Raw genomic sequence first — 19,794 nt, 5'->3', positions numbered from 1 at the left:
TGTAAATTTCATGGGAGGAAGGCACTACTGAAAGTAAAAGTATTATATGAACATGAATAATGAGGCTGACTGCAAGTGAACATTAGATTGCAGACCTTTCACACATATTCCTGCTATATCGGATGTATTGTGCTATCTCTTATCCCGATTTACTGGAGATTTATAATTTGATAGTGTGAAATAAAAGCTTTATTTGCAAGAGTTTGGGAAGTCCTATGCAGTGAGTTGCAAAACAGTTATTATGCAGGACCTCAAACAATTGCCAATAAAACCTTATGCCACAAAACTGACTTCAGTCTGCCTTTCCAGAATTGGGTGACCAGATGTCCTGATTCTTTAGGGACAGTCCGGATACTCAGGGCTTTTTCTTTTAGAGGCGCCTATTAACACCCATCCCCTGTCCTGATTTTTCTTGCTTGCTATCTGGTCACCTTAGGCCAGAACAAGTTGTAGACTGAAACCTTAAAGGGGATATTTTATAGTATAGTTGCTACAAAAATCATTCAATCCCCAGACTGATGTATTTCCCCGATTTTGGAATGACGACCAACTCTGACAACAGCAAAGTGGCCCTTTTTGTCTGTGCAAAGGCTCCCCCCCGAATTTTGTGGGGCTCTCTGAAGGCAGAAAGGGATCCAGCTGCAGGATCAGTGCGAGCTGTGTAATTTACTAATGCAGAATCAAGGCATCAGTGCATGCTCCCAGGCAAACTATAATGCAGCTATTCATTTATAGTCAGTGTACTTATTCAGAATCAATTTCCTCCCTGCTGCGCACTTATTCCGCTGGTGTTCCGCATGCACCCTGCTCCAGGCACCACGGCCAGCCTTGCAGTACTGATGACAGACAGACAGGCAGACGCTGGAGTGGACACACTGACAGAGAGGACAGGTTCTGTTTCCCTACACCATGAGCAGCTCCCCCTGCCGTAAATCGATCCCGGAGGTGCCGCAAAAGGCGCCGGGCTCCCGCTCGTTTTGCTCCGTGTGTTGCAAACGCGTCGGCGCTTGACGGCTGCCCGCTGCCGGCCCGGGCCGGCTCATGGGGGAGCGTTGCGCAAGATGGCGGCCCTACCTGAGGAGCCGGCCGAAGTGGTGGTGAAGCCGGACCCGGAGGGGGTTGCCCCGCCGCAGCTCCCTCCGGCTGGCCCGCCCGCCGCTCCCCCCACCCCGGCGGACGGGGAGGCGGCGGCGGGGAGCGGAGGGGAGGCCGCTCTCCCCAAGCCGGCCCCGCCGGGTCCGGCCGCCTCCCCCGCCCCGACGGACCGGCAGACTCTCCTGGCCGTGCTGCAGTTCCTGCGGCGCAGCAACCTCCGCGAGTCCGAGGACATCCTGCGCCGCGAGGCCCGGCTGCTGGGGGAGGAGGTGGCCGCGGCTGCTGCCCTCAGCCCCTCGGCCCCGGGCGCCCAGGGGACCCCGGGCGGGGAGGCAGACGCCAGCGGGGGTGAGGCGCTGCTCAGCCGAGTCGTCGCCGCCGCCGCCGCCGGTGGAGCGGCCGCAGGGAGCGCGGCTGTTGGCGCCGCCGCCGCCCCCGGGGGCGCGGCTGTGGCCGCGGGGCCGCCTGTGAAAGGTGAGAGCCCCGAGGAGGAGGCGGGGGAAGAGCGAGTGACCGTGGGCCGAGAGGGGCTGTGCCAGGGCGGGGGGGTCTCACCCTGCTTGAAGGACCCACAAAAATGAGGGGTCACCTGCCATCTGTTCGCCTTCGCTCCCTGGGAAGGGTACTCGGGGTGAGGGCGTCTTTTGCAGCTAGGGGGATGCCGCCCTTGCATTTTAGTTTTTACTGACAGGAAGATCTGAAGTTGATTTTTGTTTTTTAACTGACACGGGTCAACTTTTTACTGGCCTCCCTAAAAATACCATAAACAACACAATAATGTCACCCAAGTGTGTGCTCGCTCACTCGCCATAGTCTGTACACAGGGATTTGGAATTAAGCAATTGTTTTAGCTGCAGTTAAGTGACCGATCGGGTTCTCTGGGCGGGTGCAGTAATAGAAAACAGGAAATTGATAAAGTCATGATCAGTGTAGTTTTTTTTGATACAAGAAGTGATTCTGATCGATGACAATGTTAAAATACAATCTGTTTTATTTCTGCTCAATTTTACAGGCATTTTCATTTATTTATAGATTTACAGATTATTTATAGATGTTAAAATTGTACGTTTTTTTTACTGACTGTCCGTAAATTTACGGATGGTTGGCAACCTTGCAAGTGGGATGCAGCAGCAGGAGTGGAGACTGAGGAGAATTCCTAGTGAGAATGCGTACCTGATAGACAAGGGATGGTATGTAACAGAGAGGGTCTTAGGCAAGGTTGCCATCTGTCAAGAGATTCATAGGATAAAGCTGACTTTCTTAATGGAGCTGTTTGGAGAGCCAACTTTACAGAATATTAAAGCAGTGTGAGATTTTTAGCACCAACAGGTGGGCTGTGTTGTGGTGTTGATGTTACAGTCTGAAAGTGCTCAGGTACTGTGGTGATAACTGCTTAGATAGAAGATGCAATGTTACAAATATTTTGATTGGATGACTGTCCTGAACAGTAGAGTTAAAAAAGTAGCAACCCGTGATGTATGGGATCACCAGCAAGTGAACAAAAGTCATTGCTATCGAAGGTTGGTCAGTGGCCTGTGTGAACTGTCCAGTTCTTGGAGCTTGTCTGTATGGTAACTAGAAACGAAAACTATGTTGGTTGTAATTCACACATTTAATTATTTTGGTGCGTGTCTGTGTGTGGATTGTGAATTAACTTTATTTGGATGTAACTTGAGTTGATTTTTAACAACTTAATTTATTTAACTAAGTCCAAGAAATTAGTTTGACATGTATTTTTGAAAGTGGTTAGGTTTGTGGTCACTATTAAGCTCTTGTAGGACTGAGTTCCATCGTCCAAGTCCTGTGAAAGTTCTGTCTCCTACATCAATGAATCTCTCCCTATTCATTGAAAATTTTCAACTGTTGTGGGAGGTCCTGCATAAGGAGGGATTATAGATCTCTTGAGTAGCATTGGCCAGTCTCATGGAAGACTTTGGTTATCACAATAGAGACTTTGAACTGGACTCTGTATTCACTGGGGATCCAGGGTAGAAGGAGGAGCTGCACTGGGTCACAGCAATGTTGGAAGTGGAATGGCATAGTGAAGGAAAGAGGATTTTAGCTGTGCAGTGTAAAAGAAAAGAGAAACAAAATAGGGATAATACTTCCTCTTGCCTGTTTTCAATAACATTAATGAAGAAAACTCACTTTGGTACTATTAATGGCTTTTTCCATAGAAACAGATGTTTTTAGTAGAATTTAGGCCCTAAAGTTGCTTGTAGAAGCTAACTTAAATGGAACATGGCAGCAGATGAAGCACAAAAAATATAGCGGAAGTTGCTAGGAAGAATTGGACATTGAGTTTATAATTCATGTGATATCTTCCATCTCAAATTTAAACTTAGTGAGCTCCTGTGACTTGAAAGTTGATAACCAGTTTGAGCATGGGATATCTACACAACATATTGCATTCTGAGCTTTTGATGTGCATTACAATTACAGGGCAAGTATTAGCCATCATATATTTGCATGTATTCTCTTTCATATAAACAGATATAATCTCTCTTGTGTATATTGACACTTTTGCAGTTGGAAGCTGTGTTCCTGTAGAAGATCAGCCAGATGTGAGTGCAGTGTTGTCTGCCTACAAGCAGCAGGGGGACCCAGCCTTGTATGAGGAATACTACAGTGGACTGAAGCACTTTATTGAGTGTGCCCTAGACTGTCATCGGGCTGAATTATCCCAACTGTTTTATCCTCTCTTTGTGCATATGTATTTGGAATTGGTCTACAACCAGCATGAGAATGAAGCAAAGTCTTTCTTTGAAAAGTAATGTATTTACATTCATGTGTTTGCATCCTTTCTTATGTCCTCACTTTTGTGTGGTTAAATCTATTAACTATATTAGCATAGGTTTTTTAATTTAATTTATTTTTTTAAAGGTGAAAAGGAATTTGAAAAGAGGAAAAGAACCTGTAGTTGTGGCACTGTGTAGTGTTGCAAACTGTCTTGCACAACTCCTTATGTTTTAATCCCAGACACTGTATAAACAATGAGAGTCCTGTAGCACTTTAAAGATTAACAAATTTAATTTCTGCAGGCATAAGGTTTTGTGGGCTGCAATTCACTTCCTCAGATGCTTGAAATAGAAATCAGATAGGGGGCATATATATACATCCAAGGGTAAGGAACAACAATGGGTAGGGTAGATGTTAGCAAAGTCCATTCAGTTAGAGTAGATGAGGCCTATTCACAACCGTTGATTAGAAGGTGAGAATGTGTGAACAGTGACAATTACTTTTTGTAATGAGAGAACCATTCCAAGTCCCTATTCAGACCCAGTTTGATTGTGTCAAGTTTGCATATGAGTTCCAGCTCTGCAGTTTCTCGCTGAAGTCTGTTTTTGAAGTTTTTTTGTAGAAGTATGGCAACTTTCAAGTCAGCTACAGAGTGTCCTGAGAGATTGAAGTGCTCTCCAACTGGTTTATGGCAGTTACCATTTTTTATGTCTGATTTGTGTCCATTTATTCTTTTCCATAGTGAGAGTCCGGTTTGGCCAATGTCCATGGCAGAGGGGCATTGTTGGCACATGATGGAATATATTACATTAGTAGATATGAGGATGAATGAGCTCCTTATGGTGTGGCTGATGTGGTTAGGACCTGTGATGGTGTCACTAGAGTCGATGTGTGGGCAGAGCGGCAGGGTTAGGTTCCTGGGTTAGTGTTCTTGTTGTATGGTGTACGGTTGCTGGTGTCTATAGCCAAGCCCTAAGATACAACCGGATTTGCTCCGATCCCTCAGACAGAGACAAACACCTACAGGATCTCCATAAAACATTCTTAAAACTACAATACCCACCTGGAGAGGTGAAGAAACAAATTGACAGAGCCAGACAGGTATCCAGAAGTCACCTACTACAGGACAGACCCAGCAAAGAAAAGAACAGAACACCACTGGCCATCACCTACAGCCCCCAGCTAAAATCTCTTCAACACATCATTAAGGATCTACAACCTATACTAGCAGATGATCCCTCACTCACTCAAGCCGTGGGAGGCAGACCTATCCTTGCTTAGACAGCCCCCCTACCTGAAGCAAATACTCACCAGCCTCATCTACTCTAACTGAATGGACTTTGCAAACACCTACCCTTCCCATTGTTGTTCCTTACCCTTGGATGTATATATATACCCCCTATCTGATTTCTGTTTCTTGCATCTGACGAAGTGGGTTGCAGCCCACGAAAGCTTATGCCTGCAGAAATTACATTTGTTAGTCTTTAAAGTGCTACAGGACTCTCGTTGTTTTTGCTGTATACAGACTAACATGGCTACTCCCATAGAACTAGACACTGTATAGATGCACAAAACACCTCTTTTGCACTACAGAGTTATACAATTTTTGGATCATCTTTATAGTAGGCTAGCAGTGGTCATGGATCCTCTCCAAGAACTTGGATTGGCTGTTAGAGGGTCACAAAATATATGCTTCCTCTTTTGGGGAAGATTGTTTGGTACATTCCTCTAAAGCATGTCCAGATACCACAGTAATAGGTGCATTATAAATACTTGCACTAATATAAATACTGTTGCAAGCAATTTAAAAATAGTTAGATGTCTAGTTTTGTGTGTAAAAATAATTTTCATAACTTAAAAGTTTGAAAAAAAATTAAAATTACACAGCAACTCCTCATTGAAAATTAGTCACATGCAGAGTTTGATATTTTAATAATCCATATTTGTAAATTTCCAAAAAGACTTTAATTTCTCTTTAAGGTCTGAAAAATGATTCAATTTGTTCCTTACCTGCTCCACTTCACTCCATTGTTAACTCATCTTTTAGATTTAGATCAAGCCTGAAATATTTCAGCCCAAAGGGATATTTTTTCCCCAGAGAATTATGAAGCAAAAATTACTTTGCAAGTTTAGTTGCAGTATTCCCAGTCATGAATGCTGTAATATATTCTCAGTAAATATATAAAACATAGTGGTAATCTGCATCTTTAGGTTAACTTTGTGGGCATTGAATCATGTTGATTTGATAAATGTGCAATTGGAAAATGTGAAATGTACATATTTTTATTAAATTTAGTGGTTTGGTATGAAAACTACACTGAAAATGTGAATCTGCTTTAAATGCAACCAATTAGCTCAATTTAGCACACGAGAGATGCTGATCATTAACGGTCCTATGGCACCTTTCCTCAGAGTAGGAATGTTAGTCCAAGTGACCTGGCCAAAAATATTGGTGGTAACATTTTGCCTATGTGAAACTCTCACTGTAGTTTTGTTAGAAACTGTTCACTTCCTGTTCTAAACTATTGGGTAGAGTTACTATGTGCTGTAAAAGGCTGCAGCATTCCACTCTAGAGATAATTTCACTTCAGCTGTGAAATTATGCTGTATATTTGTAAAGTGCTTTGGGATGCTTAATGATGAGTTGCAACACAGAGGTATATTATTACTTGCTATTAACATGTACTGAGCAACATACAATTCATGGGAATTTGGGAGATTGTATTGTTTTAACAAACCATCCTTCATGTGTTTTTAATGTCTCTTTAAAATCATATTTCAATAGGTTTCATGGGGATCAAGAGTGCTATTACCAGGATGACCTGCGTGTATTATCTAGCTTAACCAAAAAGGAGCACATGAAAGGGAATGAGACCATGCTGGATTTTCGAACAAGCAAGTTCGTGCTGCGCATTTCTCGTGACTCTTATCAACTCTTGAAGAGACACCTTCAGGAAAAACAGAACAATCAAATCTGGAACATTGTTCAGGAACATCTCTACATAGATATATTTGATGGAATGCCTCGCAGTAAACAACAGATAGATGCTATGGTGGGAAGCTTGGCAGGGGAGGCTAAACGAGAGGCTAATAAAGCAAAGGTATGAGGTGAATCAGGTTACACCTATTAATAACCAATTGCAGCATGTAGAGTAGTTTGTAAGGGATATAACTGTTGCCTTAATATAAAGAGAACTCTTGGATTCTCTGTTCTGGCAGCACACCTCTGATGGTAATGGCAGAGGATGGTGAATTTAGCTTTGAAGCAGAGGGAAAGAGGTTGATAAGTACCCTTTAGTAGCTGGTCTTGGGAAAAGCCCGATCACTGGATCCAGATCACTGGAAGAGACAGCCTTGTTCAGTGGACTGAATAGAGGGCTGGCTCCTGAATTCTTACACTGGTTTGCCACTGGCTAGATGTCTGACTTTGAGGAACACTTTATTTTTAACTTCCTCTCCTGTACAGCCAGTAGTTAGTGTGAGGATTAAATTGTTTGTGGAGTGCTTTGAAAATATCAAGAGCTATATGGGTGCTAAGTGTAATCTAAACTATAGATATTGTGCTTTCAGAGAAATGCAAAGAGGTCATGACAGGGAATTTAGGATGCTCAGCATCAGTTGCCCAGTAGTATGATATTTTAAATGTAGCATGTACAGTGTCACAAACTGTTTAGATGAACCAATAGTGCATAAAGTATACTAGAATATAGCACTTTTAAATTAAACAAATCAGAAAGTAACATCTTGTTAATATTTTATATTCAAAGAGGCTAGATACTGTTAGTTAATTTGCTGCTACTTAAACCTCTTTAAGGATTTATTTAAGGATAAATTTATTTAAGGATAAATTTAAGGTTTATTTTTCATTGAGAAAAATAATGTAAAGATTTTTGTTGTTGTTGTTACGTGATTAACTCTTATCTTGGGTTGCAGGTTTTCTTTGGCTTATTAAAAGAACCAGAGATTGAGGTGCCTTTGGATGATGAAGATGAAGAAGGGGAGAATGAGGAAGGAAAACCAAAGAAGAAAAAACCTAAAAGAGAGAGCATGGGATCAAAAAGTAAAAAACAAGACCCTAATGCCCCTCCACAAAACAGGTAACCTAGAAATTAGATATGAATACCTGATAAATCATCAGGTCTATTCCCTACCAATTCTGGATTGCTCCTTACACTGTCTTTAGTATTTTGTTTAGTCTAGTTTTAAATGGGGCTAGCAGTAAGGCTTCCACCATTTCCCTTGGGACAGTTATTTCACAGCCCAAAAGACCTCACCATTGGGAAGTTTTCTAGATTTTCATAGTAGATTTTCCTTATTAAAACTTCATTCCATTATCCAGTAGTCTCTTCAGGTTACTCCAAGCAATACCTGTCCCTCCTTCATGTTTACAGCCTTCAAGTATTCATAGTTATTTGAGCCTCTCCCTCACATTACCCTCCTTACTCATAGACGAATAGACTTTAAGGCCAGAAGGGACCATCTTGATCATCTAGTCTGACCTTGTGCACATTGCAGGCCACAGAAGGGCCCATCCACTCCTGTAGTAGGCCCATAATTTCTGGCTAAGCTACAGAAGTTCTCTGATCTTGAGTTAAAGGATTCAACTTACAGAGAATCCACCATGTACTTTAGTTCAAACCCACAAGTGATCCGTATCCCACACTAAGAGGAAAGTGAAAACCCCCCCAGGGTCTCTGCCAAACTTACCTAGGGGAAAATTCCTTCCCAACCCCAAATATGGTGATCAGTTAAACCCTGAACATGTAAGTGAGACCCACCAGCCAGACACCTTAGAAAGAATTCTCTGTAATAACATAGAGCCCTCTGCATCTCATGTCCCTCTCCGGCCATTGGAGATGTTTGCTAATAGCAGTCGTGGAAGGGCCATATGCCATTGTAGGCAATCTCATCATACCATCCCCTCCATAAGCTTATCAAACTCAGTCTTAAAACGAGTTAGGCTTTTGCCCCCACTACTCTTGGAAGCCTGTTTGGAAACATCACACCTCTGATGGTTAGAAACCTTTGTCTAATTTCAAACTTAAATTTATTGATGGCAGTTTATATCCATTTGTTCATGTGCCAGCAATGGCCCTTACTTTAAATAATTCCTCTCCCTCCCTAGTGTTTATTTCTCTGACGTATTTATAGAGAGCAATCGTATTTCCCCCCATCCTTCGTTTTGTTAAGCTAAACAAGCCAAGGCGTTAACTTTCTTCTCGTAAGGTAGGTTCTCCATTCCTCTGATCATCCTAGTAGCCCGTTTCTGCACCTGTTCCACTTTGAATTCATCTTTCTTAAACATGGGAGACCAGAGTTGTGCACGGTATTCCAGATGAGGTCTCACCAGTGCCTTTTCCCTACTGGCAATACCTCGCCTCATGCATCCTAGAATTACATTCACCTTTTTCATGGCTGCATCACATTGGGGGTTCATACTCATCCTATGATAGACCTGGGTGTATTGGTCATTCTCCTCTCTCTCTCTTCCAACGGATACATCCCTATCTTATAGTTCTCTTTAAACTACAGGTATTTAATTCTTTTAATCTTTTCTCTTTTAGTCAATTCCTCCAGATCTCCTTTTTTATTGTTTAATTCCTCCTGTCTTCCATTCTGATACTGAGGTGTCTGGGTCTTGTTGTCCCTTCATGGGAGGGTTCCATATACTGTGCTTAATTCACAATATTCAGGCATACCTGCTTCATAAGATGCATTCTTCTTATAGAATTCCTCTCCCTGAACTGAAAGACTCTGACAAGCTGGATAAAATAATGAACATGAAGGAAGCCACAAAACGTGTGCGTCTTGGTCCAGAATGCTTGCCTTCCATCTGTTTCTACACATTCCTTAATGCCTACCAGGTCAGCGAGGGTGGCTGGGGTGGGAGGGAAAAAGGGAGGGAAAAATGGTGGCAGAAACCACAAAATATCTGAGGTAAGGAAAAAGGAAGCCATAATGTGGTTCTGCAAAGAGAATTCAGACCCAGAGTTTGATATTATATCTGAATCAAATATTCAATAGTTTCTTTACTGTCTGGTTAAGATTCTTCTTACTTAATATTGAGACCATAAACTTGCAAGCACTCACATGCCTGGGGCAGACTTGTATATCTTACACTGACCTTGATGAGCAATTTTTTTTAATAGATTTGATAGGGATTACTGAGGGGAAATAATGTGCTCATGTTATAGGAGAAAATTCTTGGTTGGGACAAGCAGTTCGGTAAATATTCTCAATGAAGTATAATGTAATTAAAAGTTTAGACTTAAAACCTTATAAAAAGGAAAGCTCTGTTGAAAGGTTTTCTTATACTACCTTAATTAAGCTCCCCTTTTGTTGAGACATTTCTACATTACTTCCCTTTCACTTTTTAGATGGGGTGCGGGGCTGTGCACTTCTATGGCTTCTTAAATGGTTCTTTTATAAAATAGCTTTATTTTAAATGGCCTAACAATATCCACTGTAGTTATTGTTTCATATACCTGCATTTTCTTATCCAGTCTGTCCTGGAATAATTCCCATAGCTTATATAGAACTAAGGTAGTTAATACTCTTAATATTATTGGCAGTGCTTGTCTAGTGCTTGAACTTTGTTATATGTCTCCTCCCTCACATCAAAACTCAAAATAAAGTGACTGTTTTGTGTACAGGGTCTTACTGCAGTGGATGTCACTGATGACTCTAGCATGATTGTAGGAGGCTTTGCTGACTCCACTGTAAGAGTGTGGTCTGTGACACCAAAAAAGCTACGAAGCGTGAAATCAGCAGCAGGTAATGAAGACAATAAGACATGCTTATCTTAAGTATTAATTCTGATAGTTTTATGTCAGTTTTGTGCAACCTATATAGAGAGAAATGCTAACATCATAATAGCTTTCTTAAATTGTTTGAAGTGGTCAGGTTGTCTTCAGCTTTTAAAATAGATAATGTGTCTATATATTATTTAAATGCAGACTGTGCTTGATATATACAAGACACAAAATCCAAACAACGACTTTCCCAAAGAGCTTACCATCTAAGGTAGACCGAGTAGATAAGATGCACTAGGAAGCTGAGAAGGGGGAATGTATAGCTTCGCTTATGGCCCTGATTCAGTAAGATACTTAAGCACATGCTTTCATACTTCGTTGAATAATGTGATAAGTAAAAGCCAACATGAATTTGTCAAGAACAAATCATGCCAAACCAGCCTAATTTCCTCCTTTACCAGGATGACCAGTCTAGTGGATGAGGATAGCAGTAGACATGGGAGACCTTGACTTTAGAAGGCTTTGACAATCCCATAAGACATTTTTCATAAGCAGATTAAGGAACTAGATGAAATTACTGTAAGGTGGGGGCACAACTGGTTGTAAACCAGCACTCAGAGCAGTTAGTGGTTCACTGTTAAAATGGGAGGGCATATCAGGTAAGATCCCACAAGGGTCTGCTGTGCGTCCAGTAATAGTCAACATTTTCATTAAGGACTTGGATGGTGGAGTAGAGTACAGGTGTAAAATTTGCAGACGACACCAAGCTGGGAATGGTTACAAGCACTTTGAAGGACAGGATTAGAATTCAAAATGATCTTGATAAATTTGAGAATTGGTCTGAAATCAATAAGATGAAAATCAATAAAGACATGCATAGTACTACACTAAAGAAGGAAAAATCAGCTGCACAAATGCAAAATGAGGAATAATTGGCTAGGCAATGGAACTGCAGTAAAGGATCTAGAGCTATAGTGAACCACAAATTGAATACAACTCAGAAATGTAATGCTGTTGCCATAGGTGCTGACTTTTGATTTTGCTGGTGAGTGCCCCTGCTCAGCTTCTGCCGGAGCCAGTGGTCAGATCCGGCTCCCCACCTGCAAGATTTCCCCATAGGGCTTTTTCCCCCACCCTCCTGGCTTCTGCCGGGGGCCAGGGCTTAGTTCTCGCCCACCCGGCTTCTGCCATGGCCAGGGGGTTGGGTCCAGCTCTCCCCCTCCCCCCACGACTTCCCCAGGTGACGGCAGCCGGTGGGGCTTTTTTTTCCCCCACCCTCCCGGCTTCTGCTGGGGGTCTCCGGGGGCCGGGGCTTAGTTTCCTCCACCTATCCCTGGACATCTGCAGCTGGGGGTGCCAGCTGGTGCTCAATTTTCCAGTGGCCCCACATTGTCCACTACAGCGCACTCACCCTCTTAACTCTAGTAGTTGGGTTCCCTCTGCGGGACTACCTGCTGCCTGGAGTCTGACCTGGAGCCTGGCTGGGAGCCTGGGAGGGTGCTGGGACAGGAGCAGCAGGCTGCAGCCACACACGCTGTCTGCCCATGAGGCACATTCATGCAGATATGAGGAAAGGCAGTTGGAGAGAGGCACGGGGTGGCCCAGTGTGTCCCCAGGTGAGCAACAGCAGGGGCTGGCTGGCCCTGCATGCTGATGATTTAGGATGACTCACCTAACCCTATCTCTAAGCCTTTTTTTCCCCCGTTACACAGTGCCAAGGGGGGCGGGGCATGACTTGGGAGTTGGTCCCCCCTCAGTGCCAGTGGCTGGAGCAGGAGCCCCAGGGGGCTGTGCTGTGATTCAGTGACTGTCCCTGCCGGAGCAGGGAGGTGCCCATAAAACACATTGAACCAATTAACAGCTAATGGGCGCTATCAACAGCTGATGGGCAGGTGGGGCTGCCAAACAGCATCTGCAGCTGCCTGTGTGAAAGAGCTGCTGGCTGCCTGCCCACAGCTATCCTGACCCGGGCTGATGGTCCACCCGCTGGGTGCTGAGCACCCACTATTTTTTTCCATGGGTGCCTCAGTCCCCCTCAGCATCCATGGAGTTGGTGCCTATGGCTGTTGAAAAAAGACAAATGTCATTCTGGGATGTTTTAACAGGTGTGTGGTGGGTAAGACACAGGAGGTAATTGTCCATGTGTACTTTGCACTGATGAGGCCTGAACTGGAGTATTGTGGTGAATTTTAGGTACCATGTTGTTGACTGGTTCTTTCTCCACTACTCAGAACGCACAGATTCACAGACAGACTCTTGTGCTGAAGAAGTATGTCATTTATTTGCTGCTTCAATGACTGATCAGTCCACCAAAACAGGGCACAGCATAGGGGTAAATGCAAGCGCACATTCACATTGAGGTGTTAGCGGTAAATACATTGTTACAAAGTTGTTCATTATATATTGTATAAACATTTTTTCTGCCTAGCACAAAGATTACTTTGCTAACTCAGTTGTTTACTTGCTCAGGTTGCTGGCTCAGCTTTTTACCTGGCTGTTTTTACCTTGCCAGACAAGGAGACATCTTTTGACATGTCCCAACACCTACAATAAACATTTTATATATTATATCCTACATATACCCTCCTTTTCTTGTTTTACATGCACCCACTATCCCATGACTTGTTTCAGTCCTCTGTTACGTACTTGTCCGTTTCAGGATGTCTCCAGAAAAACACTCCTGATTGGTGCATGTTAACATTCCTGCAAAATCCATGGGCTCTGTGGTACTAGGTGCCATCTGTATATTACCACTCTCGTCCAATATTTATACAGAATGTACCGTATCACAGTAGCACCACCAGCTGTCTTCCCCCTCTGTCATGCCCAAATAAGTCCATGAGGAGGGTCCTTTGATCCAGGTGACCATCAAGTTGATGATTATTCTAGCTCTCTTTACATCATTCAGTGTTAGTAGCTGCGGAATGCCTACGTAAGTAATACTAGATATGGTTTCAGCACTCGATTCATTGTTATGCAATGAGCCCCTTACCAGCCATCCAGGGAAAACATGATTTGGGCCATAAGATGTCAACAGCAGGGCTAGGCTGCTATTGGTGGCCTCTTTACACACAACCCAAATCCATGCCCCACATGTCTCGAGAATGCCTGCACATCCCTTTTATGGCATGAGATACTGTTGCCAGTTAATGTTCCCTGGTTAATGTTAGGCCTGGAACAGACAATAGTCAGTCCTGTTACATAAACAAGACTTCCTGAGCAGTCCGTATATACATTCATTGCAATAAATTGCATCGATATACACGCAAACAAAACACGGATTATAATTAATCCTTGTATAAGACACCTGAGTACCACTATGTGCAGGATCAGGTGTTGTATTCCAGTTTTCATGTTAGAATTCATTAAGTCATCCCCCAGTTATTAGCTCCTGCTCTAATATATTTTTCCTAACCTTGTGATAGTTTTCCCATCCTCATCCACACTTAATTTGAGGATACGTGAGATTTTGTTTGTTTCCATATGACCTCTGCTGACTTCAGCATGGCTCTCCAATCCCGTGATTGCGGAATCTCTAATTTTGTTATGATACAAATCTTCCCCGACCAGGTTACATTTTGAGTGATGATGTGGGGCACAGTTTGCCAGTTTTCATTTTCCAATTTTATACTCTTTAATGACACAGTGCTACACCATGTGCCTTCTGAGACCTTTACACAATTTATATACCCTTCCAAGGTGACAGTTGACACAAATGATATCAGACCTTTCCATTCCCTAAGTGTGTAACATGGTTTTGTGGCAGGGGCACTTCCTCTAGATGGCAGTGCTCATTTGTGTTTCACTACCCCCCTTTTACTCATTGCAATTCCCCCGGCTGACAAACCCAACCCAGCCCTCATGAATTTCCTATACACACCAAGAGAAAGCTGCATTACTGAGCCTTCCCTCCTCGTCCTTTACTGCCCATTTAATACCTTCCATATGTACATGAGTGAATCATCATGTAAAATGCCAATATTAACAATTGGATAGGTATTTATGAGAGTTCCATTCAAGGGATCAAAGGCCAGCACAGTACACTGGGTCCATTCACAATTTTTAAATTGTAACCTTCCACCACCTGGGATCTATTTGGGAACTAACATTTAATTTTACAGAATCAAAAGAATTCCAGTCTACTGACCAGTGTCCATATAAAAGGTTCCTAATTATACCTGGGACATGATTCCACAAATTTAATTAAACTAGACCACATTGTGTGGCCTGGGTCTCATTTAGCACAGCCTTTTCCCCAGTTAGGGTCGCTGTCTGAGTTAGAATAAGAAGAGCAATTGTTAAATGTTCCTTGAGAACTGTGATGGTTTTTAGGGATTGCACCTGCCTTTGACCCACATCTCATAAATTAGCTCTTGTATTCGTGCCATAAACTAATTTCCTTTGCAGATTTTCTGTGTTGCCTGCGTTTAGTATTCCAACTCCCATATCTATTCCACCTATCCAATTCCTTCACACAGACCTTTTCTTTTTCTGAAATACCCTCCTCATCCATAATTCCCCTATTCTTTGAAATATTTGTATTGCATCTGAGCAGTTTGGGTAGGTTTGAATAATGTTTATATTGCTATGGCTTCTGGTAATTTGCATAACAGCCTTGGACACATTTGCAGTTATTTGTTTGTGCCCTTTTTTAACCTTTCAAGGACCACCCTTCCTATACGTGGATCTGGCTTCCTTGCCTATCACCCAGGTGGTATTAAAATTGTATGTACAGATATCCTATTTTTGCCATACAATGTCACCTTACGTTTGTGGAGGCCTGTAGTTATATTGTTTGCTGAGAGAGTCCAATTAAATTAATGGCTCAAATTCTTCTTAGTCCTTTGTACTTCTCCTTTCTATGTGTAATTAGTCATTTTGCTATATCGACCAGCCCAATGCCCCCATCCTGCCACCCCAATGAGGGATGAGATATCTGTACCTTTTTCCTATTAACTGTTACCTCCAACTGCTAAATTCCTGAACTCACAACCAACCAAAATACTCCCCTCTACATTTCCTTCCATCCCTGCAGGCATCCGTGTGCACCTAAAGGTTCCCTTGTTAAGCTTGGTAGATTGAGCAACTCTCATTAAATTCACATTTGATCCTCCTGTTTGTGATACATGTTTTGATACACCCTAGAACAAAAGTCCATACATGAAAACAAAAAATTATAGTAAAAAACCTCATCCATAAAAATGCGTAAGCAGTCCACAGCACAGGTAAGCACTCCCACTGTCAGTGTGTTAGCGGTATAAGGACATCCTCCATAATGTTCATTCCTATTACCCTTTGTTCCTAAAACAACAAGATGGGGGGAGGGGGTGGGGAGACAAGGACATCTTTATTCTCCTTATCCCTTTCTCTTTAATCCACCAAATATACAGTTGATCCTATCCTGTCTATCACTAAAAATGGACCTTCCCATTTTGGCTTTGGGAATGGAAAATATGAATCAGAGGATATGCTGATACTACATTAGCTTCCCTCATTGCACATTCATGCAGGGCTCTATAATCTGTAGTTAGCCTCCATTTGCCACTAGGCTTCTTTGCTGACCATACAGGTGCATTACAGGTAGACTAAATTTCCCTAAGACACTGACGCAGCAGTTGCTGCACTGTTGATTGCATCTGCAACAGCCTCCCAGGGCACAGCATACTGCTTTTGTGGAAGTGGATCAAGTCCCTTTATCCCAGCTATAAAACTTGTTCTGCCACAATCTGTCTTGTGCTCTGCCCACAGAGCATCAAAAGCTTTTAACTCTGTAACTTCCATTTGGTTTGTAGGCTGGTAACATTTAACCACATCCAGAGTGAGTGGGATACTCATTATCATTGTGTTTTTCCCCTCCTCTTGCAAGTGCTGCCAGACAAGGTTAGGCAGATTTATTAAAAGATTGTAGGCTTGAGGTGCTGCTGCTGCTGAAAGAATGTCCTCCCTAGCATTTACTACCATGGTAGCTTGTACTTGTAAGTTTCCCATTTGTATTAAAATCCTAGTATTCATAGTGATTTGTTCTTCTACACCCATAATCTCCTGTATCTTCCCTTGAGCATTTCCTTCCCTAATTCTGTATGTCATGCAAATTGCTGGTCCACTATTTACTAACATTATTCCCTCCCGCCGTTCAATATATGTGAGAACATGGGGCTGCTCCCATTTATCTAATTTAGTAGGGCAAACCCATTGCGGGGTGGCCTTGGGGGAGGGGCCCCCTTATTGCGGGACTGGGTTTCCAGCCTTCTCTAATTCTTTCATCTGACATTCCAGAGTCTCCTTTTTTCCCCTGCAACTGCCTGAAAGGAATCCATGATCTGTATCTCTTTCTACCAACACTTCCTCCTCTCCAACCCCATCCTCTTGTGCATGCACCAGTGCCTCTCCTGGCCTGAACTTGAAACACACTAGCCTTGTTTATGGATAGGGCTGCTTCCTCGCTCTCCTGGTACTCTCCCCATCATTCTTTGGCACAGGTAATAGTTTTCTCATGATCATGGGGCTGGGAGGATGACTGTAGGGTGTGCCATCAACATTCATCTAGTAGTCCTAATAACAATTCAGTATGCTCTTGGGAGTTTCATCTTACACCATCCGGTCTGTGACCCAAATTCCAATAGTTTAGAGCCCTTTCCCCTAGTTCCGTGGGGCTTTCCCGAAGCAAAATATGTAACTTACTCATATCACTTGTAGACAATCGACTACCAAACAAAACATCACTTAATCTTCTTTGTAGCTGGGGGTACACATCCAGCAATTTATGGGTATAAACCTCCCAATACACCTTTCAATACATCTTTCAGCGCCTGGTTCCAATCTTTATCATTTAAATTGCTGTCCTCCTTAAGGTCCACAACTATGTGAAACCACTGACAAAATTTATTCCAATCATCCCTTAGGATGGAACCCAGATTTTTCTGTAATGACTGCAATTCTCCTGTTGCCAACGGTTTATCTTCCAGGGTGGTACAGGTGTGATTACAATCTGTCTCAGTTTTTAGAATCATAGGGGTTGCCAAATAAGGTGCCATTGGAGCGGGTTAGGGTTAGGCAGAGTACTGAGGAAGGGGACACAGACCCATCCTTGGGAACCGGAGGAACCCCATCTAGGTGTGGAGACTGAATTGCATAGTGGCGTCTGCAGCACCACATGCACTGCCCCCCCGTGGATAAAGAGGCAGCCTAGGGAGGGTTGACTCAGCAGCACGAGCCGCATGTACCTGTCTCCTTATAAGGAAATGAAGTGACCCCACCTGCTGGTGCGTGATCAGCAACTGCCCAGGATAATTGTAATCACCTGGTTGGCTGGTCCATACCTGCCCAGGAAATCAGGAGCACCTGGTTGGCTAAACTCCGAGCCATGACCTTAGAAGGTCATGCAGCAAATAGCAACCAATGGGGCTTAGCCTCTGCTGACCGTGGGAAACTATAAAAGTTCAAACCCAGGTGGCAGAAGGCAGAGAGGAATTGAATCCACCCGGCATCCTGCATATCTCCTGGTCGTGTTGGTTCGGCGGGCTGACGCATCTTCCCTAGCCCGCTTTGCTGTGAACTGATCACTCACAGCGGCTCTCTCCCGTCTGCAGTATCTAAAGCAAACGGCAACTGAATTTGGCCAGCATGGTATACCTGTATATAATGTTTGTGAGTATGGATTAACTGTTTTCTGTTGTGTTTGTCTTGTAACTTCTTTGGGGAACTCCAAAACTGGGCACCCTAGTGTCACATGCTGGCAGCCATGCATTGATCCAGGAGAGATCACAAAACGCTAAAGTCTTGGGTGGCACATTTTGTCCTTTCATGCACGGAGTTCTCCTGCCCTTTGCTATCACTGTTTGCTGTGCAGTTGCTTGCTGTGAAACTGTTTATTATAAGGATAGAATTGTTTATTATAAAATAAAGGGTTTATTGATTAAGCAAACCCCCAGAATCATCACTGTCTCGCCGACCCCCTGTATCCCAAACCGAACCTATCTGAGAGTTTTTCTCTCCGTTTCCACACTAGGCATTGAGACATTTGGTTCCTAAGGTGTTGCTACCTCATCCAATTATTCATCCTATTCCTGTCTTATGCTATCACAATCATTAAATGTTTGGAGGAAAGCTTGATTAGCTGTTACCGCATGTATTTTAAAAGCTGCTTTATCTCTCTCCCTCTCAAACTCTCAGGACAGTGTCCGAAGTTCAGCTCTTCAGTACAGCACTTCTCCCACAACCCCAGTATAATGCAGACTTCCTTCTTTCCTTCCTTTAATTTCCAGTCTAGCATGATTGGCTTAAGGGCCTTCTGAATCCTCTGTTAGGTCCCTGTTTTGTGGGGATCAGTGTCATAGGGATGAACCTTGTCACCGACCAGAACTTCCATAAAGCTAATCAAGTCTGGACAGTAAAACCCAGGGTTATATGACATACTTCCTTTCTGGACAAATTAGGTTATGACCCTTACTGTATCCCAACTAGACTCCACTATAGACCGTCACAACTCCCCATAGGATTATACTCATCATCCGTCCCAGGCTTCACTCTCAGTCACGGCTCTTTCCCTGCTATCCAGAACGCACAGGTTCACAGACAGACTCTTGAGCTGAAGAAGTATGTTGTTTATTTGCTGCTAGAGTGAGTGAAAGATAACTACTTATGTTGGGCGTTCATAGCTGTCAGTAAAAAGTTCTTGAAATCTAAAAACATGGATGTGGCAAGTAGTTAAAGCTTTCTAGGGAGAGATGTAGAAACTTGGGCTCTTTGACAGGATATCAGTCATTCAAGATAATTAGAGACTGAATGGGGGATTGATCGGAAATGGCATATTTGAGGGCTAAACTAATCTAGGTGATCTTGGTGAAGTGTACAAAACAGAATGGTTATCTGGAAATAAGGCTCAAGGTCTTCTGAAAATCCTTGATTACAGTATAATACTTCCATCCAGAAATATATTTGTATGGTCAGGTTCTGAACGTGAATGTTCACCTATACAGCATTTTTTCCAATTGATATATAGAATAGCATATTACAAATTCAGTGGCCTTCTTCAGATCCTTCAAAGCTGTAACCTAAAGGTTCTCACTTGAATCGTCTCAATCACTTTCCTGCACAACAGTCAGAAAGAAATTGTCTACATTTATGTGCTATGTAACTTCAAGTCTAAAACCTACAGGCTCTTTTAGCTTTAGCATCCTTGCTGGTGTTAGTATTTAAATAGACAACT

The 19,794-nt window shown here is 43.0% G+C and overlaps 1 protein-coding gene across 1 annotated transcript in view; it reads left to right on the top strand.

The window, feature by feature from the left end:
• The first annotated feature begins 1,061 nt into the window (after window positions 1-1,061).
• TAF5 (TATA-box binding protein associated factor 5) overlaps window positions 1,062-19,794 on the top strand; it is a 25,709-nt gene continuing 6,976 nt past the window's right edge. The window contains exons 1-6 of the mRNA XM_067537133.1: window positions 1,062-1,569; window positions 3,625-3,865; window positions 6,620-6,935; window positions 7,768-7,931; window positions 9,563-9,698; window positions 10,488-10,608. Of these exons, the coding sequence (XP_067393234.1) occupies window positions 1,062-1,569; window positions 3,625-3,865; window positions 6,620-6,935; window positions 7,768-7,931; window positions 9,563-9,698; window positions 10,488-10,608 (1,486 nt within the window). The remainder of the gene's footprint in view (window positions 1,570-3,624; window positions 3,866-6,619; window positions 6,936-7,767; window positions 7,932-9,562; window positions 9,699-10,487; window positions 10,609-19,794) is intronic.

The sequence above is a fragment of the Emydura macquarii genome, unplaced genomic scaffold (assembly GCF_026122565.2).
Source record: "Emydura macquarii macquarii isolate MOO-44397 ecotype Brisbane River unplaced genomic scaffold, CSIRO-AGI_Emac_v2 contig_3692, whole genome shotgun sequence".
Taxonomy (NCBI): domain Eukaryota; kingdom Metazoa; phylum Chordata; order Testudines; family Chelidae; genus Emydura; species Emydura macquarii.
This window is presented reverse-complemented; position numbering and strand designations above follow the sequence as displayed.